Source organism: Lithobates pipiens, unplaced genomic scaffold (assembly GCF_037356315.1).
Source record: "Lithobates pipiens isolate NorthernLeopardFrog02 unplaced genomic scaffold, aLitPip1_a1.2 Scaffold_8, whole genome shotgun sequence".
NCBI lineage: Eukaryota > Metazoa > Chordata > Amphibia > Anura > Ranidae > Lithobates > Lithobates pipiens.
In genome coordinates, this window is record NW_027507903.1 from 177493862 (window position 1) to 177517921 (window position 24060).

Genomic DNA, 24060 nt, shown 5'->3' on the forward strand with positions numbered 1-24060 from the left:
CTGAAACTATAAAAAAATAACTAACCAACCAGCGTCACCTGTAACAGTTATATGGTGATCACTGGTGAAAGGGTTAACTAGGGGGCAATCAGGGGGCTTTATGCGGTAGTATATGGGGGTCCCTGGCGCTATAAAAAGCTGCGGCGAACCTAAATACCTACCTGCCTAACTAGCGTCACCTGTGACACTAATACAGCGATCAGAAAAACGATCGCTTATTAGGCTGGGTTCACACTGGAGCGATGCGGGAATGCCACGAATGCGCGGCGGGTTCCCGCATCGCATGCCTCCCGGCGGCAGTTCACACTGCCCTATGCGAACTGCTGGGAGTGTCAGTGAAATGTTACTGACACCCCCAGATCAGTTCGCATATCGCAGTGCGATCTGCAAACTCGGATCGCATGGTGTGAACACCCATGCGATCCGATTCTGCTGCGGGCCAAAAAAGGGTCCCGTGCGAATTTGCGGCGGGTGTGGCGGGTGCGGCGAATGGCTGAACTCGAATCGCACAGAGATCGGATGTGATTTGCACTGCAGTGCGGTGCGAATCACATCCGTTCTCATAAACCGCTGCAATGTGAACCCAGCCTTAGTGACACTGGCGACGGGGGGTGATCACGGGGTTAAACCTTTATTGGGGGGGTTAGGGGGGTACCTTAGAACTAAAGGGGGCTAACCCTAACTGCCCTAACAGTTATTAGTCACAAATGACACCCGCCGGGTGATCAGGGGGTTAAACCTTTATTAGGTAATAAATGGCGGGTGCCCTGAAACTATAAAAAAATAACTAACCAACCAGCGTCACCTGTAACAGTTATATGGTGATCACAGGTGAAAGGGTTAACTAGGGGGCAATCAGGGGGCTTTATGCGGTAGTATATGGGGGTCCCTGGCGCTATAAAAAGCTGCGGCGAACCTAAATACCTACCTGCCTAACTAGCGTCACCTGTGATACTAATACGGCAATCAGAAAAATGATCGCTTATTAGGCTGGGTTCACACTGGAGCGATGCGGAAACGCCGCGAATCCGCGGCGGGTTCCCGCATCGCATGCCTCCCGGCGGCAGTTCACACTGCCCTATGCGAACTGCTGGGAGTGTCAGTGAAATGTTACTGACACCCCCAGATCAGTTCGCATATCGCAGTGCGATCTGCAAACTCGGATCGCATGGTGTGAACACCCATGCGATCCGATTCTGCTGCGGGCCAAAAAAAGGGTCCCGTGCGAATTTGCGGCGGGTGCGGCGGGTGTGGCGGGTGCGGCGGGTGCGGCGAATGGCTGAACTCGAATCGCACAGAGATCGGATGTGATTTGCACTGCAGTGCGGTGCGAATCACATTCGTTCTCATAAACCGCTGCAATGTGAACCCAGCCTTAGTGACACTGGCGACGGGGGGTGATCACGGGGTTAAACCTTTATTGGGGGGGTTAGGGGGGTACATTAGAACTAAAGGGGGCTAACTCTAACTGCCCTAACAGTTATTACAGTCACAAATGACACCAATGCAAAAAAAAAAAAAAAAAAATGACATTGGTGTCACTGTGACTGGGGGGCAGGGGTAATTGGGGGGGTGATCGGGGGGTAAAGGGGGGGTGTGAGTGTGCCTGGCATGTTCTACTGTGTGTGTAGAGTGTTGGTGCAACTCACCGATCCGCTCTCCTCCGTGTCGGAACGAAAAATACCGACACGGAGGAGAGAATACATCACTTCCTCTCCTGTGTTTACATTACAGGAGAGGAAGTGATGTCACGGGGGATTTCTATTCGTCGGGAGCGATCGCGAGGGGGTGGCCATGAATGAATGGCCGCCCCCTCGTCCCGGATCGCTCCCGGACGAAAACCGACCGCCGCAGGCACCGGGCGGGGGCCCGATCGGGCCCCCGACCCGCGGGAGGCAAGGGACGTACATGTAAGCCCTTATGCCTGCCCGTGCCATTCTGCCGACGTACATCGGCGTGCGGCGGTCGGCAACTGGTTAAAGGACTTTTTTTCCTGCATAAATGACACTTTGTGCAGGGACAATTCTAAGCACGGGAAACATGCGCCCCTTCACAGGCATACTATAGACAACCCCCCCCTACGAAATGTAAAGGAATATTACACTTTTATTGTTTCACTTTAATCATTATTAAAATCACTGCTCCCGAAAAAACGGCCGTTTTTAAAACTTTTTTTTGCATTGATCCATGTCCCCTGGGGCAGGACCCAGGTCCCCAAACACTTTTTAGGACAGTAACTTGCAAATTAGCCTTTAAAATGAGCACTTTAGATTTTGAACGTTGGAGTCCCATAGACTTTAATAGGGTTCTAAAGTATGCTATATACTAGCTCCGTCGAATCTTCTTTATACATTCGACAGACACCATAAGCCTTCAAAGACAGATTCGACCGTGATTCATGTGGATTTTCAGACGAATGCAATTTTTGAACGAAAAACGAAATAAATAAAAACGAATTTTGGGAGTAACTAAATAAATTAAGTTTTCAGACGAAAACGAAATTCCGAAACGAAATATTTTACTCTGCACATGTCTACTATATAGTGTGTATAGTGTATGTGTCCATCTGTTGCGGTAAGCGTACCTTATCTATATATTACTACATATGGATTGTCATTGGTGACGTGTGGATGGATAAAGTTTTCTCGGCATAGCAGCACTTTGAAGAGGCAGCATTCCTCACTTATTCAAATAGGACTAAAACTCCTCCTAAGGGGGAAGTTCACTTTTATATGTGTTCACGGACTATTTTTCAGTTATTTTTAGCCAGCACAACATATTTGGATATATATGTACATTTTGTTAAGAGGCATTTTCCTATCATAAGCTCTAAGAAGTTGGTTTAGGGATTTGTTTCCTCCATTTCACCACAATTGGTTATATTATGTAGTAACACACTTATATTTACTGTTAGGGGTTGATAATGTGTTTCTTTCTAAAATGTTAAATTTTTAGGGGATAACATCTCACTATATATCACCGTGAAAGTTTTTTTGAGATCATATTATTTTTCATTAGCGCTGCATTTTATTTTCACTATCATCAGTGACAGTGGCCTGTCACCCATCACCCAGTTACCATCTCCAGTCACCCATCACCCATCAGTGACTGTGGCCTGTCATCCATCAGTGACTATCACCAGTCACCCATCACCCATAAGTGGCCATGGCCTGTCACCCTTCACCCAGTGACCATCGCCAGTCACCCATCAGTGACCATCGCCAGTCACCCGTCACCCATCAGTGACCTTTGCCAGTCACCCATCACTGACCATCACTGGGTACCCATCACCTATCAGTGACCATCACCAGTCACACTGTTATCACCTATCAGTGAACGTCACCTGCCACCCATCGCACGGCTCATCGGTGAATGTCACCTGCCACCCATCGCACAACTCATCAGTGAACGTCACCTGTCACCCATCACACAGCCCATCAATGACATCACCTCACCTGCCACCCCTCGCACAGCCATCAGCAGCATGTCCAAAAAACTATATAGCAGTGAGGAGGCATTCCAGATCCTCTCCATGACTGATGAGAGCAGTGGGGAGTTCTCATCAGATTACAATACCAATTCTGATTCCGAATGAAATTCAGCATTTGAACCAATTGATAGTAGCAGATTGGCAATTAAGTCAGAGGAAGAATGGGTCCCTCCTAAAAGGGCACTCCGCTCTGGAAACCAAGCAGCCGCCAGCAACCGGGATCAAATTTCCAGGCCCAGTACCAGCGCTGCCACCAGTGATAGGCCTCGAGAACAAATTCCTAGGCTCAGTACCAGGGCTGTGCCAGTGATAGGCTCTGGAAACAAATGCCCAGGCCCAGTACCAGCGCTTATGCCAGCGATAGGCCCTGGAACAAATGTCCAGGCTTAGTACCAGTGCTGCCACATCACATCCAAGTACCAACACAGGAACTTCAAATCCCCCAACTACCAGCACTGGAGTGTCACGTCCCCCAAGAACCAGGACCGCTACATACCTCCCAGATGGTCTTGCCAACCCAAAGTGGCTGCCTTGCGACTCAGGATCCTCAAGTATTCCCCCTTTCACCGCACAGCCAGGTGGGCAGGCCAATAACCAAATGTATCTGAAATTGATTTCTTTTATCAATTTTTGCCAGACATTTTGCTGCAATTTTCGTAGACAAGACCAATTTATAGTTGCAAAAAAAAGTATGTGAACCCTTTTGGAATGATATGGATTTCTGCACAAATTGGTCATAAAATGTGATCTGATCTTCAAGTAACAACAATAGACAATCACAGTCTGCTTAAACTAATAACACACAAAGAGTTAAATGTTACCATGTTTTTATTGAACACACCATGTAAACATTCTCAGTGCAGGTGGTAAAAAGTACGTGAACCCCTAGACTAATGAGATCTCCAAGAGCTAATTGAAATGAGGTGTCAGCCAACTGGAGTCCAATCAATGAGATGAGATTGGAGGTGTTATTTACAGCTGCCCTGCCCTATAAAAAAACACACACCAGTTCTGGGTTTGCTTTTCACAAGAAGCATTGCTTGATGTGAATGATGCCTCACACAAAAGAGCTCTCAGAAGACCTACGATTAAGAATTGTTGACTTGCATAAAGCTGGAAAGGGTTATAAAAGTATCTCCAAAAGCCTTGCTGTTCATCAGTCCACGGTAAGACAAATTTTCTATAAATGGAGAAAGTTCAGCACTGCTGCTACTCGCCCTAGGAGCGGGCGTCCTGTAGAGATGACTGCAAGAGTACAGAGTAGACTGCTCAATGAGGTGAAGAAGAATCCTAGAGTGTCAGCTAAAGACTTACAAAAGTCTCTGGCTTATGCTAACATCCTTGTTAGCGAATCTACGATACGTAAAACACTCAACAAGAATGGATTTCATGAGAGAATACCACAGAGGAAGCCACTGCTGTCCAACAAAAACATTGCTGCACCTTTACAGTTTGCACAAGAGCACCTGGATGTTACACAGCAGTACTGGCAAAATATACTGTGGACAGATGAAACCAAAGTTGAGTTGCTTGGAAGAAACACACAACACTTTGTGTGGAGAAAAAGAGGCACAGCACACCAACATCAAAACCTCATCCCAACTGTGAAGTATGGTGGTGGGGGCATCATGGTTTGGGGCTGCTTTGCTGCGTCAGGGCCTGGACGGATTGCTATCATCGAAGGAAAAATGAATTCCCAAGTTTATCAAGACATTTTGCAGATGAACTTAAGGCCATCTGTCCACCAGCTGAAGCTCAACAGAAGATGGGTGTTGCAACAGGACAATGACCCAAAGCATAGAAGTAAATCAACAACAGAATGGCTTAAACAGAAGAAAATATGCCTTCTGGAGTGGCCCAGTCAGAGTCCTGACCTCAACCCGATTGAGATGCTGTGGCATGACCTCAAGAAAGGGATTCACACCAGACATCCCAAGAATATTGCTGAACTGAAACAGTTCTGTAAAGAGGAATGGTCAAGAATTACTCCTGAATGTGATGCACGTCTGATCTGCAACTACAGGAAACGTTTGGTTGAAGTTATTGCTGCCAAAGAAGGTTCAACCAGTTATTAAATCCAAGGGTTTACATACTTTTTCCATGAAGATGAAGATCATATCACATTGTATGACCAATTTGTGCAGAAATTCATATCATTCTAAAAGGGTTCACATACTTTTTTTGCAAATGTATATGCCCAGCAGTATATTGCCAACAACCCCCAATCAACATATGCCCGTCCGTTTGGAGAGATTTGTTGTTGGAAGAGTTCAAATTGTTTATGGAGCTCACCATAAACATGGGACTTGCAAAAAAATTAAGGACATGCCTACTGGTCCACCAACCCCATCCACAACATGGCCATTTATTTTGCTGTAATGCCCAGGTCCCGATATGAGATGATTATGTGCTTAATTTAAGTGACAACACCCAATGTCCTCCCTGAAATCATCCAAATTATGATAAATGATGTAAAATTCGCCACTCATAAATTTATTTTCCCAACAATTTGCAGTACTATATGTCCCCGATCGGCATATATGTGTGGATGAGTTCCTGGTACCCTTCAGTCCGGCTAGGAATAAAACAATATATTCCTAGCAAAAGGGCCAGATACAGAGTAAAATTTTACAAGCTTTGTGTAGGAGACACGGATATCTGTATGCATTCCGCATATATGAAGGAAGAGATTCCCAGCTCCAGCCCCCTGAGTGCCCGGCCTACATGGGCACAACTGGAGAAATTTTATGAGGCCTGGCATACCCACTGCTGAACAAAGGTTATCACATATACCTTGATAACTATTACACCAGCCTGCCCCTTTTTCAAACATCTATACCTCGTTAACCAGTTCAGGCCTGGAAGAATTTACCCCCTTAATGACCAGGCCATTTTTTGCGATACGGCCCTGCGTCACTTTAACTGACAATTGTGCGATTGTGCGACATTGTACCCAAACAAAATTTATGTCTTTTTTTTCCCCATAAAATAGAGCTTTCTTTTGAGGTTTTTATTTTTTTGCGCTATAAACAAAAAAAGCGACAATTTTGAAAAAAAAAACACAATTTTTTTTACTTCTTGCTATATACTTTTGCGATATAATAAAAATTCCAAATAAAAAAAAAAAAAATGTCTTCATCAGTTTAGGCCAATGTATATTCTTCTACATATTTTTGGTAAAAAAAAAAAAAAAAAAATCGCAATTAGCGTATATTAACCACTTGCCGACCGCCGCACGACGATATACGTCGGCAGAATGGCACGGGCAGGCATATTGGCGTATATATAAGTCCATGCCTGCCCGCGGGTGGGGGGCCCGATCGGGCCCCCCCCCGGTGCCTGCGGCGGTCGGCATTCGTTCGGGAGAGATCAGGGATGAGGGGACGGCCATTCATTCATGGCCACCCCCTCGCGATCGCTCTCGACGAATGGAAATCCCCCGTGACATCACTTCCTCTCCTGTAATGTAAACACAGGAGAGGAAGTGATGTATTCTCTCCTCCGTGTCGGTATTTTCCGTTCCGACACGGAGGAGAGCGGATCGGTGAGTTGCACCAACACTCTACACACACAGTAGAACATGCCAGGCACACTCACACCCCCCCTTTACCCCCCGATCACCCCCCCAATTACCCCTGCCCCCCAGTCACAGTGACACCAATGTCATTTTTTTTTTTTTTTTTTTTTTTTTGCATTGGTGTCATTTGTGACTGTAATAACTGTTAGGGCAGTTAGAGTTAGCCCCCTTTAGTTCTAATGTACCCCCCTAACCCCCCCAATAAAGGTTTAACCCCGTGATCACCCCCCGTCGCCAGTGTCACTAAGGCTGGGTTCACATTGCAGCGGTTTATGAGAACGAATGTGATTCGCACCGCACTGCAGTGCAAATCACATCCGATCTCTGTGCGATTCGAGTTCAGCCATTCGCCGCACCCGCCGCACCCGCCGCAAATTCGCACGGGACCCTTTTTTTGGCCCGCAGCAGAATCGGATCGCATGGGTGTTCACACCATGCGATCCGAGTTTGCAGATCGCACTGCGATATGCGAACTGATCTGGGGGTGTCAGTAACATTTCACTGACACTCCCAGCAGTTCGCATAGGGCAGTGTGAACTGCCGCCGGGAGGCATGCGATGCGGGAACCCGCCGCGGATTCGCGGCGTTTCCGCATCGCTCCAGTGTGAACCCAGCCTAATAAGCGATCATTTTTCTGATCGCCGTATTAGTGTCACAGGTGACGCTAGTTAGGCAGGTAGGTATTTAGGTTCGCCGCAGCTTTTTATAGCGCCAGGGACCCCCATATACTACCGCATAAAGCCCCCTGATTGCCCCCTAGTTAACCCTTTCACCAGTGATCACCATATAACTGTTACAGGTGACGCTGGTTGGTTAGTTATTTTTTTATAGTTTCAGGGCACCCGCCATTTATTACCTAATAAAGGTTTAACCCCCTGATCACCCGGCGGGTGTCATTTGTGACTAATAACTGTTAGGGCAGTTAGGGTTAGCCCCCTTTAGTTCTAAGGTACCCCCCTAACCCCCCCAATAAAGGTTTAACCCCGTGATCACCCCCCGTCGCCAGTGTCACTAAGGCTGGGTTCAGATTGCAGCGGTTTGAGAACGGATGTGATTCGCACCGCACTGCAGTGCAAATCACATCCGATCTCTGTGCGATTCGAGTTCAGCCATTCGCCGCACCCGCCACACCCGCCGCACCCGCCGCAAATTCGCACGGGACCCTTTTTTTGGCCCGCAGCAGAATCGGATCGCATGGGTGTTCACACCATGCGATCCGAGTTTTCAGATCGCACTGCGATATGCGAACTGATCTGGGGGTGTCAGTAACATTTCACTGACACTCCCAGCAGTTCGCATAGGGCAGTGTGAACTGCCGCCGGGAGGCATGCGATGCGGGAACCCGCCGCGCATTCGTGCCGTTCCCGCATCGCTCCAGTGTGAACCCAGCCTAATAAGCGATCGTTTTTCTGATCGCTGTATTAGTGTCACAGGTGACGCTAGTTAGGCAAGTAGGTATTTAGGTTCGCCGCAGCTTTTTATAGCGCCAGGGACCCCCATATACTACCGCATAAAGCCCCCTGATTGCCCCCTAGTTAACCCTTTCACCAGTGATCACCATATAACTGTTACAGGTGACGCTGGTTGGTTAGTTATTTTTTTATAGTTTCAGGGCACCCGCCATTTATTACCTAGTCTCACTAGTGTACCCCTAAATTTAGGGGTGTCTACTTTCCAAAATGGGGTCATTTGGGGGGGGTTTGTGCCATCTTGGCATTTTATGGCCTTCAAAACTGTAACGCCCTTAGAAAGCCTGAAGGCGGTGCTTGGTTTTCGGGGCCCCGTACGCGGCTAGGCTCCCAAAAAGTCCCACATATGTGGTATCCCCGTACTCAGGAGAAGCAGCAGAATTTATTTTGGGGTGTCATTTCACATATGCCCATGGCATGCGTGAGCAATATATCATTTAGTGACAACTTTGTGAAAAAAAAAAAAAAAAAAAAAAAGTTTGTAATTTTCCCGCAACTTGTGGCAAAATATAAAATATTCCATGGACTCAACATGCCTCTCAGCAAATAGCTTGGGGTGTCTACTTTCTAAAATGGGGTCATTTGTGGGGGTTTTGTGCCATCTTGGCATTTTATGGCTTTCAAAACTGTAATAGGTAGTGAGGAGTGAAGTCAAATATTTACGCCCTTAGAAAGCCTGAAGGCGGTGCTTGGTTTTCGGGGCCCCGTACGCGGCTAGGCTCCCAAAAAGTCCCACATATGTGGTATCCCCGTACTCAGGAGAAGCAGCAGAATTTATTTTGGGGTGTCATTTCACATATGCCCATGGCATGTGTGAGCAATATATCATTTAGTGACAACTTTGTGAAAAAAAAAAAAAAAAAAAAAAAGTTTGTAATTTTCCCGCAACTTGTGGCAAAATATAAAATATTCCATGAACTCAACATGCCTCTCAGCAAATAGCTTGGGGTGTCTACTTTCTAAAATGGGGTCATTTGTGGGGGTTTTGTGCCATCTTGGCATTTTATGGCCTTCAAAACTGTAATAGGTAGTGAGAAGTGAACTCAAAAATTTACGCCCTTAGAAAGCCTGAAGGCGGTGCTTGGTTTTCGGGGCCCCGTACGCGGCTAGGCTCCCAAAAAGTCCCACATATGTGGTATCCCCGTACTCAGGAGAAGCAGCAGAATTTATTTTGGGGTGTCATTTCACATACGCCCATAGCATGTGTGAGCAATATATCATTTAGTGACAACTTTGTGTAAAAAAAAAAAAAAAATTTTTTTTTTGTCATTATTCAATCGCTTGAGGCAAAAAAATAAAATATTCAATGGGCTCAACATGCCTCTTATCAATTTCCTTAGGGGGTCTACTTTCCAAAATGGGGTCATTTGGGGGGGTTTTGTACTGCCCTGCCATTTTAGCACCTCAAGAAATGAGATAGGCAGTCGTAAACTAAAAGCTGCGTAAATTCCAGAAAACGTACCTTAGTTTGTAGATGTGACAACTTTTGCGCAAACCAATAAATATACAATTATTGACTTTTTTTTTACCAAAGACATGTGGCTGAATACATTTTGGCCTAAATGTATGACTAAAATTGAGTTTATTGGATTTTTCTAATAACAAAAAGTAGAAAATATCATTTTTTTTCAAAATTTGCGGTCTTTTTACGTTTATATCGCAAAAAATAAAAATCGCAGAGGCAATCAAATACCATCAAAAGAAAGCTCTATTTGTGGGAAGAAAAGGACGCAAATTTTGTTTGGGTACAACATTGCATGACCGCGCAATTACCAGTTAAAGCAGCGCAGTGCCAAAGTGTAAAAAGACCTCTGGTCATTTACCAGCAAAATGGTCCGGTCTTAAAGTGGTTAAATGGTTTTGCAAAAGTGATAGCTTCTACAAAATAGGGGATAGATTTATGGCATTTTTATTATTTATTTATTTGTTACTGGTATTAGCGGCAATCTGCGGTTTTTATCAGGACTGCGTCATTGTGGCGGACAGGTTGGACACTTTTGACACTTTTTTGGGACCATTGACATTTATACAGCGCTCAGAGCTAAAAATAGCCACGGATTACTGTATAAATGTCACTTTGTAGGGAAGGGGTTTACACTAGGGGGCGATGCTCAAGGGGTTAAATGTGTTTCCAGTGTGTGTTTTAACTGTGGGGGGAGGGGGGGATGGGACTGACTTGGGGAGGAGACCTATCGCTGTTCCTATATACTAGGAACGATCTGTCTCCTCTCCCCTGACAGAATGTGGATTTGTTTGTTTACACACACAGATTGCCATTCTGGCTCTGTCATTAGTGATTGCGTATCAGTTCATCAGTGACGTGGTGGGCGCACACCCTATACCCCTTAAAGCGCCCACTGTAGCTGCGCAGGGGAGCCATACTGCCGCTGTCAAACGACAGCGGCTGGTCAGCAAGTGGTTAAAAACCTGGCCTGCGGAACCTCCAGAAAGAACAGAAAGGGCTTCCCACAATCCATAGTGAACAAAAAACAGCGAAAGGGGAAAAAGCAACTTTGAGAAGAAACAAAGTGCTGGCCTTGATGTGGAAGGATAACAGAAATGTGTACATGATGTCCACCATCTATGATGACACTACAGATGAGGTACAAAGAAGACGAGGTCCCATTGAAAAGCCAACATGTGTCCAAGATTACAATCTCTACATAGGGGGTGGATTTCAATGACCAAATAGGGATGGCCAAACTGTTCGCCCGGCGGTCGTTTTGCGGCGAATTTTGTGTGTTCGCGATTCGCCCGATCGGCGGACTATTGCCGCTGTTTGCCCGGTGGACATATGTGTTTACAGGTTGAAAGAACTTTGACCCATGATGACACATCCATCGTGGAGTACAGGACAGCCAATTGAGACATATCAGTACATGGACAATTGGACATTCCCCCTACCTTATAAATAGACCTGATCTGGCGGCCATTTTACATTCTGTCTTATTTCAGTGTAGGGACAGAACGCTGTGTGGAGCAGGGAGAGACTGTAGTGACACAAATTGCTAGCTATTAGGTCCACAAAAGTCCTTTTAAGTATGGTATGGTATGGTACAGGTGTAATACAGTATATTGGGTTGAGTGCACTGCTGTGCTGGTGATTGCAGCAGCCTGTCTTTTGTCAGTGCAGGGAGGGACAGGACGCTGTGTGCAGCAGGGACAGTCAGTTTAGTCACTAGCTAGCTATTACTTTTAGGTCCACAAAGGTCCTTTTAAAGACTGGTATAGGTGTACAGTATATAGGGTTGTACACGTATAATATACTTTCTTCCAAATATAGAAAGAATATTATACTTGACTGCTGCCCTATACTGCAGCAGTCCTTTATCAGTGTAGGGACTGAGGTACATTCTGCAAATCACTAGCTACTTGGTCCACAAAGGTCCTTGTAAGGACTGGTATAGGTGTACAATATATAGGGTTGTGGTGCACTGCTCTATATCACGGTGCTGGTGATCATCTCCTGCACCCTCGTCATAGCCTACCCTGATCTTTACTCTCCTCCATTGCCTTCATGCGCTCCTGAGTCCTGAATTGTCAAAATTTCATATATAAAAAAAGAATGCTTGTAGTTGTCAATCCCAGATTCACTTCATACCTGTGTTATGTCAGCGGCAATGTGGTGGGACTATGTGTGCACAGCTAGTAATTATTTTGTGGCTGGAAATATGATCTGTAGGTTTTTAAAGTTCGCCTGCCATTGAAGTCAATGGGGCCCGCTGCGAACTTTGCGGTTCGTGAATTTTCTGCCGCGTTCGCGGTTTGCGTTCGCGAAACGTCCCGTCGGAAGTTCGTCCATCTCTATGACCAAATGGCGTACAGGTACGTCCATTTGTATTTTCCGCCCTGCCATCGCGTGCGCGCCGCCGGTCGGGACCGGGACCCCCGTGAGTCAGGTCGCGGGTCCCACGGACTCGATCGCCACGGGGATACCCGCGATCTTCTCACGGGGAGGCTGAACAGGGAGATGCTGTTGTAAACAGCATCTCCCTGTTCTGCCTAGCAACAAGGGATACTGATCTCTGCTCCATGTGATTGGAGCAGAGATCAGTGTTACTAACACACAGCCCAGCCCCCCACAGTTAGAAACACGCCTCTAGGACACACTTAACCCCTACACTGCTACCCCCTGGTTAACCCCTTCACTGCCAGTGTAATTTACACAGGAATCAGTGCATTTGTATAGCACTGATTGCTGTATAAATGACAATGGTCCCAAAAATGTGTCAAAAATGTCCGATGTGTCCGCCATAACGTCGCAGTCACAATAAAAATCACTGATCGCCGCCATTACTAGTAAAAAAAAAAAAATTATTAATAAAAATGCCATAAAACTATCCCCTATTTTGTAAACGCTATAAATTTTGCGCAAACCAATCAATAACCGCTTATTGCAATTTTTTTTACCAAAAATATGTAGAAGAATACTTATCGGCCTAAACTGAGGAAAAAAAAAATGTTATATATATTTTTGGGGGATATTTATTATAGCAAAAAGTAAAAAATAATGTGTTTTTTTCAAAATTGTTGCTCTATTTTTGTTTACAGCGCAAAAAATAAAAACCGCAGGGGTGATCAAATACCACAAAAAGAAAGCTCTATTTGTGGGAAAAAAAGAACGTCAATTTTGTTTGGGAACCATGTCGCACGACCACGCAATTGTCAGTTAAAGCAACGCTTTGCCGAATCGCAAAAAGTGGTCTGGTCTTAAGCCAGCAAAATGGTCTGGTCTGAAAGTGGTTAATAGAATAAGTTGTCACGTCCCTCATCTATCAACAAAGACCCCCCTCCCCCCAGAAAACCTTCGCTCTGATGCTATTAGCCGGCTTCATGAGTGCCACTTCCTGGACAACATTCCACCATCTGAAGCAGGCCAAAGATGCCAAAAAAGATGTCACGTATGCAGCAAAAGAGGATTTAGAAGAGATTGTCCCCAGTGTCCCTCCCAACCTGGCCTTTGCATTGGTGAATGCTTCCGACTTTATCACACATCCCTAAAATATTAGGCCATATTTTTAACTATTTTCCCATTTTCATCATCTGTGCGGACCATTTTCCATGCTTCCTCAAATAACCATACCTCTGCCTTCCATATGAACTTACCCTGGCCTGTTTTCCGACTACGCCACTGCCTACCGTTTGGATTGCTTCCACATGGACTTACCTTAGCCTGTTTTAGCGACTATGCTTTTGCCTACCGCTTAGACTGATCTGTTGCCCTGCTACGGTGGTACACAGGGGTGAATCTCTACCCCTGTGCCCAGGTCTTACCTGACTTAGGCCCTCAGCCTGCTGCTGACTTACTGCCATCATGCCTATACCTGCTGCATGAACTGACCACACCTCTGCCTGCTACCCAAACTATGGAAATAATTAGCTGTAGCAAGAGGCAGTATGTTCATGAAGGGCTGGAGAGTGGTACAATAATGAGTGTCTGCAGGTAACAGTGTACCAGTACCAATATTAAGGCTGTGCTGGCTGTCTCTGCCTGGACAATTCCTATGGGAAAATGCTGTGGCTGCGCTGACAATATCCTTGTACTGACTATAGGCAATATTCCTGCCTGCTACCTGGATAATTACTATTGCTGTCACTAAGCACATCCCTGTCTGCTGCCTGGACCAGTGCTCTCCTCTGTGGACACTGCTAAAGCCACAGCTAATACTTTTTTTTACCCTTTCCTCAATAGAATTTATGTGTTAGCAATATGAAGGGCCTTCAAAAATGATAGGTTGTCAGGAAATTATATATGTAATTTATGCTCCTAGAATGCCTGACAGTGCTACTTGGATTTTGGGCCTCTGTATGTGGTCAGGCTGTGTAAAATTCTCACACATGTGGTATCGCCATACTCAGGAGGTGTAGCAGAATGTATTTTGGGGTGTCATTTTTGCTATGTACATGCTGTGTGTTGGAAATATCTTATAAATGGACAACTATGTAAAAAAAAAAAATGGGTTTTCGTTTTTTTCCACATTTTCTAAAAACTTCTGGAAAAAAATGATACTTGCAAAAGACTCATTATACCTCATAGATTATACTTTGGGGTGTTTTTTTTTTTCAAAATTGGGTCATTTTGTAGGTGTTTCCATTTTACTGGTGTTCCAGGACCTTCAAAAATGTAAGAGGTAGTCAACGAGTTAGGATATGTAATTTATGCTCCTAGAACACCTGACAGTGCTCCCTGCATATTGGGCCTCTGTATGTGACCAGGCTATGAAAAAAGTCTTGCACATGTGTTATTGTCATACTCAGGCATAGCAGAATGTATTTTGGGGTGTAGTTGCAAGTATGCATATGCTGTGTGAGAACAATAACCTGTTAATGACAATTTTGTAAAAAAGAAAAGAAAAAAATAAATCTTCATTTTGCAAAGAATTGTGGGAAAAAATTACAACTTCCGAAACTCACCATGCAACTTACTAAATACCTTGGAATGTCTACTTTCCACAAAGGGGTAATTTGGGAGGTATTTATACTTTCCCGGCTTGTCTCAAGAAATGCGATCAGGTGTGATCAATTTTCAGTGATTGGCACCATGGCTTGTAGACCCTTGTATAACTTTCACAAAGGCCCCTTTCACACTGAGGCGGTGGGTGCGTTGGTCAGTAAAGCATCGCTATTTTTAGTGGTGCTTTACAGTCAATTTTACGGCGCTATTTGGCTGCTAGCGGGGCACTTTTACCACCCGCTAGTGGAGGACAAAGGGTTAAAACCACCCAAAAAGCGCTGTTGCAGCAGCGCTTTGCCAGCGGTATAGCCGCATGGCCATTGATTTCAATGGGCAGGTGTGGTGGAGGAGCGGTATACATACAGCTCCTTCACCGCTACAAAGATGCTGCTAGCGTCCTGCCAGCGCGCCGCTCCAATGTGAAAGCCCAAGGGCTTTTACATTGGAGACACAGGAGCGGCTCTTTCAGGCTATTTTTAGTGCTGTAGCGCCTGCAAAGTGCGCCAGTGTGAAAGGGGTCAAAGACCAAATAATATACACTGATTTCGGTTATTTTTACCTAAGATATGTAGCAGTATAAATTTTGGCCAAAATTTATGAAGAAAAATTACTAATTTGCAAATTTTATGACAGAAACAAAGAAAATTGCATTTTTACTCAAAATTTTCGGTCTTTTTTTATTTATAGCACAAAAAATAAAAAATAAACTAATGATTAAATATCACCAAAAGAAAGCTCTATTTGTGTGGGAAAAAAAGAACGCAAATTTCATATGGGTACAGTGTTGCATGACTGAGTAATTGTCAAAGTGTGAGAGCACTGAAAGCTGAAAATTGGCCTGGGCAGTAAGGGGGGTGAAAGTGCCCAGTAGGCAAGTGGTTAATACAAGTACATGGTATATGATACACATATCAGGTTACTCAAGAGTGCTGTGAATTTTTTCATATTTGGCGTGTTTATTCATCCTTTGATGTGAGTGCAATGTGAGAGTTTTTTAAGTGTGATTAAAAAGTTTTATACTGTATCACGCTATGGAAGCAAATCTTTTCTGTGTTGCATGAGAATATCTATGGGAACAGCCGTGACACCTATGGAAACATTCGTGGCGGCTATGAGAACAGCCATAGCATTAGCCCTGCATTCTGGAGTGTAAACCTGGATACCCCATTTAAACCCTGTAAAGGAAAAAGCACATCCAGCCAAACACGAAAGTGTGAGGCATATACAGCTGGTGAGTGTAATCACATAAGGGGAAAGGAGTCACATCTAGAGCGGTGTGGTGGAGGAGTGTAGATGTAATCTGCTGTTTATTCAAGAGACACTGGTTAAACGTTTGTTTCACTATTCCATTATTTGGATTATGATTTGAAGATTCAACGTATGGACTATAATTTTACTGGGATATATTATAGTCTCAGGAGCGTTCACAGTGGTGTTTGTAACAATGTTGTTAGGAAGTGGACATTGCTTGATAGAACTTGAAACAATGCATTTGATTCTCGTTATTTGTTTATTTATTTATTTTTAGTGTTGAATAATATTTAGTCACAGGATATTATTTTTTTCAACAGATCATATAAATTATCACTATTCATCTGGTGACATGCACTATATAATAATTTGTGTTAATTAATTTTGATACAAACTATTAATTAATTTTCTGTATGCTCGGGGCAGGGTTTGCACAGTGTAGTAACATTTAGTAATTCATGTTCACTGGACTGGGTCTATAATCTTTAATACTTTTGAATTCACTGGTGTGGATTTATATTTAGCGCTGCTTATCCTACTGTTTAGATAAGGAATATTGCACATATATTGTTTTTTTTAAAGTGGCGGCTTAGTTTAAAGTTTTTTGTTTAGCGCAGTGGTGATACACAATAGATGGGGGAAAGAGTAAGTGTATCCTTGTTTTACATATTATTTATATAACCACCTGCTGCTATGGATGCTATCAGGATCTGTCGAACAGACAGATCAACCCTGACAACATCTTCTCAACTAATTGTGAGATGAGTGAAGGGGAGTTAGATATATCAGGGATTTTTTAAATAAAATCTTGATCACCTGCTAGAACAGTAGGCTTAAACATGGTGGGATGTTTTGACCTCTGTTACTATCAGAAGGAAGGGTTAATGTTTGTTATGGTACCCCTGTGGATTGGTTTATGTGGGTCGCACCAAACGGATGTTAGGAGTGCGAATCTCTGAACATCTAGGAAACACCCGGAAGGGGTTCCAGTACCATGGTGTGTCATTGCACTTTGAGGAACACCACTAGTAGGATTTTGTATATATGTGTGTTGCATGCGCACTGCAAGCAGTGTGATCACACATATATAAATGTATGTATTTTTATATATATATATTTTTTTTAATATTTTTATATAGTTTTGTAATTTTAGTTTAAATAGGACCAGTGACTTAATTAGTGATATATACATGTGGGTTAATGCAGGTATATTTGCCTGCACACTGGCATGATCCATGTAAATGGGTCAGATGTTATTAAGTCATAAGGCATTTTTTGAATGCATTTTTTGAATGCATTAATTATATTTGACTTATGTGTGGCATCTAGTTCTCCTGAATGGAGATATAGATATCAATAAAACCCATTTCCAATTTGTTTATTTTAAGTCTGCAGGTCACCCCTCTTCTCCAATGCATGTAGCATCTGATATAGGATAGCAATAGAAATTGGGGGAGATAGGACGCTATATATGTTGATGCAGATTGATATGTTAAGAGCGACTCCCCTTGTGGAAATTCTCTGCTACTATTCACTATCAATATCTATATAGAGTATTAATCTACGTTTACTTTTGTGCAATTGAGTTTTAGATTGTTGGAATGATATTTACATATAATCTTGAAAAGCTTGTTAGATTGCATCATGGATTGACTCTGTATTAATGAGCAGTGTGAACTGAAGCATTGATGGAATTGGGGACACAGGTGATGCGCATGTGTGGTGATTATACACCGCCCATTGAGAGCAGTTTGGGGAAAATATAAGTTAGTTTGTCTTGCCTAGTGACCAGGTCCATGATTAAGTCAATTCTATGACGAAACATGTCGGATTTTGGCTACTAGGCGAATGAGAGAGATACATATAGGATGCTGAACATCTTACATTGATCCCTGTAAATTGGCGGTACAGTTAAGGAGCGGTGAGAGACTATCCATCATTCCCGCATATCCTGGGTCCGCCGTGACCACCTATGCTTCAGTATGGGTTACTCAAGAGTGCTGTGAATTTTTTCATATTTGGCGTGTTTATTCATCCTTTGATGTGAGTGCAATGTGAGAGTTTTTTAAGTGTGATTAAAAAGTTTTATACTGTATCACGCTATGGAAGCAAATCTTTTCTGTGTTGCATGAGAATATCTATGGGAACAGCCGTGACACCTATGGAAACATTCGTGGCGGCTATGAGAACAGCCATAGCATTAGCCCTGCATTCTGGAGTGTAAACCTGGATACCCCATTTAAACCCTGTAAAGGAAAAAGCACATCCAGCCAAACACGAAAGTGTGAGGCATATACAGCTGGTGAGTGTAATCACATAAGGGGAAAGGAGTCACATCTAGAGCGGTGTGGTGGAGGAGTGTAGATGTAATCTGCTGTTTATTCAAGAGACACTGGTTAAACGTTTGTTTCACTATTCCATTATTTGGATTATGATTTGAAGATTCAACGTATGGACTATAATTTTACTGGGATATATTATAGTCTCAGGAGCGTTCACAGTGGTGTTTGTAACAATGTTGTTAGGAAGTGGACATTGCTTGATAGAACTTGAAACAATGCATTTGATTCTCGTTATTTGTTTATTTATTTTTAGTGTTGAATAATATTTAGTCACAGGATATTATTTTTTTCAACAGATCGTATAAATTATCACTATTCATCTGGTGACATGCACTATATAATAATTTGTGTTAATTAATTTTGATACAAACTATTAATTAATTTTCTGTATGCTCGGGGCAGGGTTTGCACAGTGTAGTAACATTTAGTAATTCATGTTCACTGGACTGGGTCTATAATCTTTAATACTTTTGAATTCACTGGTGTGGATTTATATTTAGCGCTGCTTATCCTACTGTTTAGATAAGGAATATTGCACATATATTGTTTTTTTTAAAGTGGCGGCTTAGTTTAAAGTTTTTTGTTTAGCGCAGTGGTGATACACAATAGATGGGGGAAAGAGTAAGTGTATCCTTGTTTTACATATTATTTATATAACCACCTGCTGCTATGGATGCTATCAGGATCTGTCGAACAGACAGATCAACCCTGACAACATCTTCTCAACTAATTGTGAGATGAGTGAAGGGGAGTTAGATATATCAGGGATTTTTTAAATAAAATCTTGATCACCTGCTAGAACAGTAGGCTTAAACATGGTGGGATGTTTTGACCTCTGTTACTATCAGAAGGAAGGGTTAATGTTTGTTATGGTACCCCTGTGGATTGGTTTATGTGGGTCGCACCAAACGGATGTTAGGAGTGCGAATCTCTGAACATCTAGGAAACACCCGGAAGGGGTTCCAGTACCATGGTGTGTCATTGCACTTTGAGGAACACCACTAGTAGGATTTTGTATATATGTGTGTTGCATGCGCACTGCAAGCAGTGTGATCACACATATATAAATGTATGTATTTTTATATATATATTTTTTTTTTAATATTTTTATATAGTTTTGTAATTTTAGTTTAAATAGGACCAGTGACTTAATTAGTGATATATACATGTGGGTTAATGCAGGTATATTTGCCTGCACACTGGCATGATCCATGTAAATGGGTCAGATGTTATTAAGTCATAAGGCATTTTTTGAATGCATTTTTTGAATGCATTAATTATATTTGACTTATGTGTGGCATCTAGTTCTCCTGAATGGAGATATAGATATCAATAAAACCCATTTCCAATTTGTTTATTTTAAGTCTGCAGGTCACCCCTCTTCTCCAATGCATGTAGCATCTGATATAGGATAGCAATAGAAATTGGGGGAGATAGGACGCTATATATGTTGATGCAGATTGATATGTTAAGAGCGACTCCCCTTGTGGAAATTCTCTGCTACTATTCACTATCAATATCTATATAGAGTATTAATCTACGTTTACTTTTGTGCAATTGAGTTTTAGATTGTTGGAATGATATTTACATATAATCTTGAAAAGCTTGTTAGATTGCATCATGGATTGACTCTGTATTAATGAGCAGTGTGAACTGAAGCATTGATGGAATTGGGGACACAGGTGATGCGCATGTGTGGTGATTATACACCGCCCATTGAGAGCAGTTTGGGGAAAATATAAGTTAGTTTGTCTTGCCTAGTGACCAGGTCCATGATTAAGTCAATTCTATGACGAAACATGTCGGATTTTGGCTACTAGGCGAATGAGAGAGATACATATAGGATGCTGAACATCTTACATTGATCCCTGTAAATTGGCGGTACAGTTAAGGAGCGGTGAGAGACTATCCATCATTCCCGCATATCCTGGGTCCGCCGTGACCACCTATGCTTCAGTATGGGTTACTCAAGAGTGCTGTGAATTTTTTCATATTTGGCGTGTTTATTCATCCTTTGATGTGAGTGCAATGTGAGAGTTTTTTAAGTGTGATTAAAAAGTTTTATACTGTATCACGCTATGGAAGCAAATCTTTTCTGTGTTGCATGAGAATATCTATGGGAACAGCCGTGACACCTATGGAAACATTCGTGGCGGCTATGAGAACAGCCATAGCATTAGCCCTGCATTCTGGAGTGTAAACCTGGATACCCCATTTAAACCCTGTAAAGGAAAAAGCACATCCAGCCAAACACGAAAGTGTGAGGCATATACAGCTGGTGAGTGTAATCACATAAGGGGAAAGGAGTCACATCTAGAGCGGTGTGGTGGAGGAGTGTAGATGTAATCTGCTGTTTATTCAAGAGACACTGGTTAAACGTTTGTTTCACTATTCCATTATTTGGATTATGATTTGAAGATTCAACGTATGGACTATAATTTTACTGGGATATATTATAGTCTCAGGAGCGTTCACAGTGGTGTTTGTAACAATGTTGTTAGGAAGTGGACATTGCTTGATAGAACTTGAAACAATGCATTTGATTCTCGTTATTTGTTTATTTATTTATTTTTAGTGTTGAATAATATTTAGTCACAGGATATTATTTTTTTCAACAGATCGTATAAATTATCACTATTCATCTGGTGACATGCACTATATAATAATTTGTGTTAATTAATTTTGATACAAACTATTAATTAATTTTCTGTATGCTCGGGGCAGGGTTTGCACAGTGTAGTAACATTTAGTAATTCATGTTCACTGGACTGGGTCTATAATCTTTAATACTTTTGAATTCACTGGTGTGGATTTATATTTAGCGCTGCTTATCCTACTGTTTAGATAAGGAATATTGCACATATATTGTTTTTTTTAAAGTGGCGGCTTAGTTTAAAGTTTTTTGTTTAGCGCAGTGGTGATACACAATAGATGGGGGAAAGAGTAAGTGTATCCTTGTTTTACATATCAGGAATATGAAATGTTTGGGTAACATAGACTTTAAAATTAAGCACAGCTGGGAAACAAGTACTGAAATTCAATTTTTTGTGCTTTTACATATGAATCCCACATGATTTAGTCAGGTACTTACAATTGAACGCGGAAAACCACTGTCAGCAGCTCAATTCCAACACCCACTGCAAGCCCAAGATCCAGGCCAAGAATGACTGAACCCCAAAATGTTACCACCCACACAACCTGTAAAAAAAAAAATTACTATAGTTACTACACACTTGCTTTCCATTTAATGTTATTAGCTCTCATTGAATATAAAATCATGTCATTGTGAAATTAATTCCAGGTGATCAAGGAAAGAACGTGCCAATGTGCAGGTTTCCTATGATTGTCCATTGCTGATCTTAAAGCATTGCAGGTCAATCCTGGATAATCACAGGAACACATCTAGTGTTCACAATAGTAACATATGAGAATAGATCAGTGTGATTGTTAACGGGATCCTTGACCAATTGGAGAAGATTTTTGGTCACATTATACAAAAGTGTAATCATTTGAAATGCATTTTTCCAGCACAAATTCAAAAGTTACATCAATTGTGATCTCTGTAGACATGGGTACGCACAGACCAATAATCGCCCGAAAACAGTGGGTTCGGCAGGAACCGGACAACTTTTGACCCGTGCAAACAGCTCCCTGTCCAACTGAAGCTTGGATTAATGGAATACACATCTTCCCGCAGGCCTAACTAATGTGACCTTAACCTAAAGCTGTACATAAATAATAGCAGATTATGTGTTCACAGTTCTTTGGACATTTATTAATATATTAAAAAAATCATCTCAACACTGTGTGACTATAGAAAGAGACACATGCCTAAAATGTATGTATTTATCTAACCTATGTTCATGAATATTTATACTGAAATATTGTACATGGGGGCCACTTCGTACAGACATGAGGAAAGGTACATATAGAAGAAACACAGTATGTGTAAAGATACACATGCAGCCCTTTTTCTTTTTATGTAACAATCAGACTTCTATAAATGATAGCCACTTGCATAAAGACAGCAACAAGCATTGTAACAGCTTTCTGCCATGCAGTAGCACAATGGCAAATTTCTAAAACTAGCTCAACCGTTATGCAATTATTTTTACTCTAGACGTTACTGTCCTACATTACTGATGATTGTAGTGAAAGTCTATTCTTGTTATGACATTTTAAACCACATTACTATCTGTGCAACATCTTTGAATTTTACCAATGACACAGAACTATACCCTAAAAACTGAACCCACCAATTTAATTGTTTCCCAAAAGGAAGCTAAAATTATTAATACATGGTATTACTGCTATTCAGTCCTGAAGGTTTTTTAACATTGTGGATAGAGTAAGGGATGGTTATAACCCATGAAAGGTTTATTTTTGCTCTCTTTGTTCCATTGGGGAAATTTCCCTTCACTTTCTGTCCCATAGCCAAAGCAAGAAGTGGAAGGAAATTCATGAAAATTAAGGGAATCTCTTGGGGACCCCGAGGTCCCCAGAATTAGCACCCCCATTGGAAGATTTTAAGTTTCTAGGGATAACTTAACATTTGGGATGTTCTTTCACTTTCAATCATAACAGTAAATAGGACAAATAGAGAGGATGACTCTCCCTAAGCCCTTGTACAAACGGTCGGACATTCCAACGGAAAATGTCCGATCGGACCATGTTGTCAGATAATCCGACCGTGTGGGCTTCATCTGACTTTTTCCGTCGGGATGTCCGACCAACAAAGTTTGAGAGCTGGATATAAAAATTTTCCGACAACATGATCCGATCTGACTTTGTCCGAACATTTGTAGAGAATTTCCGATCGGACAAAGTGCCACGCATGTTCAGATCAAATTCCTAGACCAAAGCTATTGGCTACTAGCCTGAACGTAGTGCCGTCGTAACTAAATAACGTTATCACATTACGAAAGATCAGATTTTCTGACAGCTTTGTCCGACCGTGTGTATGCAACACCAGTTTCGGACAAAATCCGTCAGACAAAATCCGATGGATTATGTTGTCGGAATGTCCGACGGTGTGTACGGGGGCTTATGGGGACACAGACAGCAATAAAAGCCTGACGAGTGTTCTAATTTCTCCCCACTCCTTCAAAAACGAAACAAAACGTTTTTCTTTAGTTATACTTTAATCAAATAATTAAATGTTGTTTTCTAAAATATTTTCATTTACATTCTGCCTACTAGCGCATGGGCAATGAATGCTACATTCAAGGCATTTAGTGCATGCCTCTGGATAACTTTCACAGTTGTCTGTGTGTTTCTGTCAGCTCATAATCTTTCAAGCCCCAAATACTGTAACTGGTGTCATAGCTGGTTCCTATTATAGATCCATGGCAGACATAGAACTAGAGTCTCAGATGGCAACTTCTTTGACAGATAGGTGTGGCATGTGGGTGTCAAGGCACACGTTCCTTGCTGCCACACATATGTGTTACAAGGGTTAAAGATGCAAGCTATTAGAA

The 24060-nt window shown here is 42.4% G+C and overlaps 1 protein-coding gene across 1 annotated transcript in view; it reads right to left on the reverse strand.

Annotated features, from left to right (window-relative positions):
• Nucleotides 1-24060, reverse strand: part of LOC143962763 (chloride anion exchanger-like) — a 177162-nt gene that overhangs the window by 42808 nt on the left and 110294 nt on the right. Inside the window, exon 13 of the mRNA XM_077472197.1 lies at nt 21675-21781. Within this exon, the coding sequence (XP_077328323.1) occupies nt 21675-21781 (107 nt within the window). The remainder of the gene's footprint in view (nt 1-21674; nt 21782-24060) is intronic.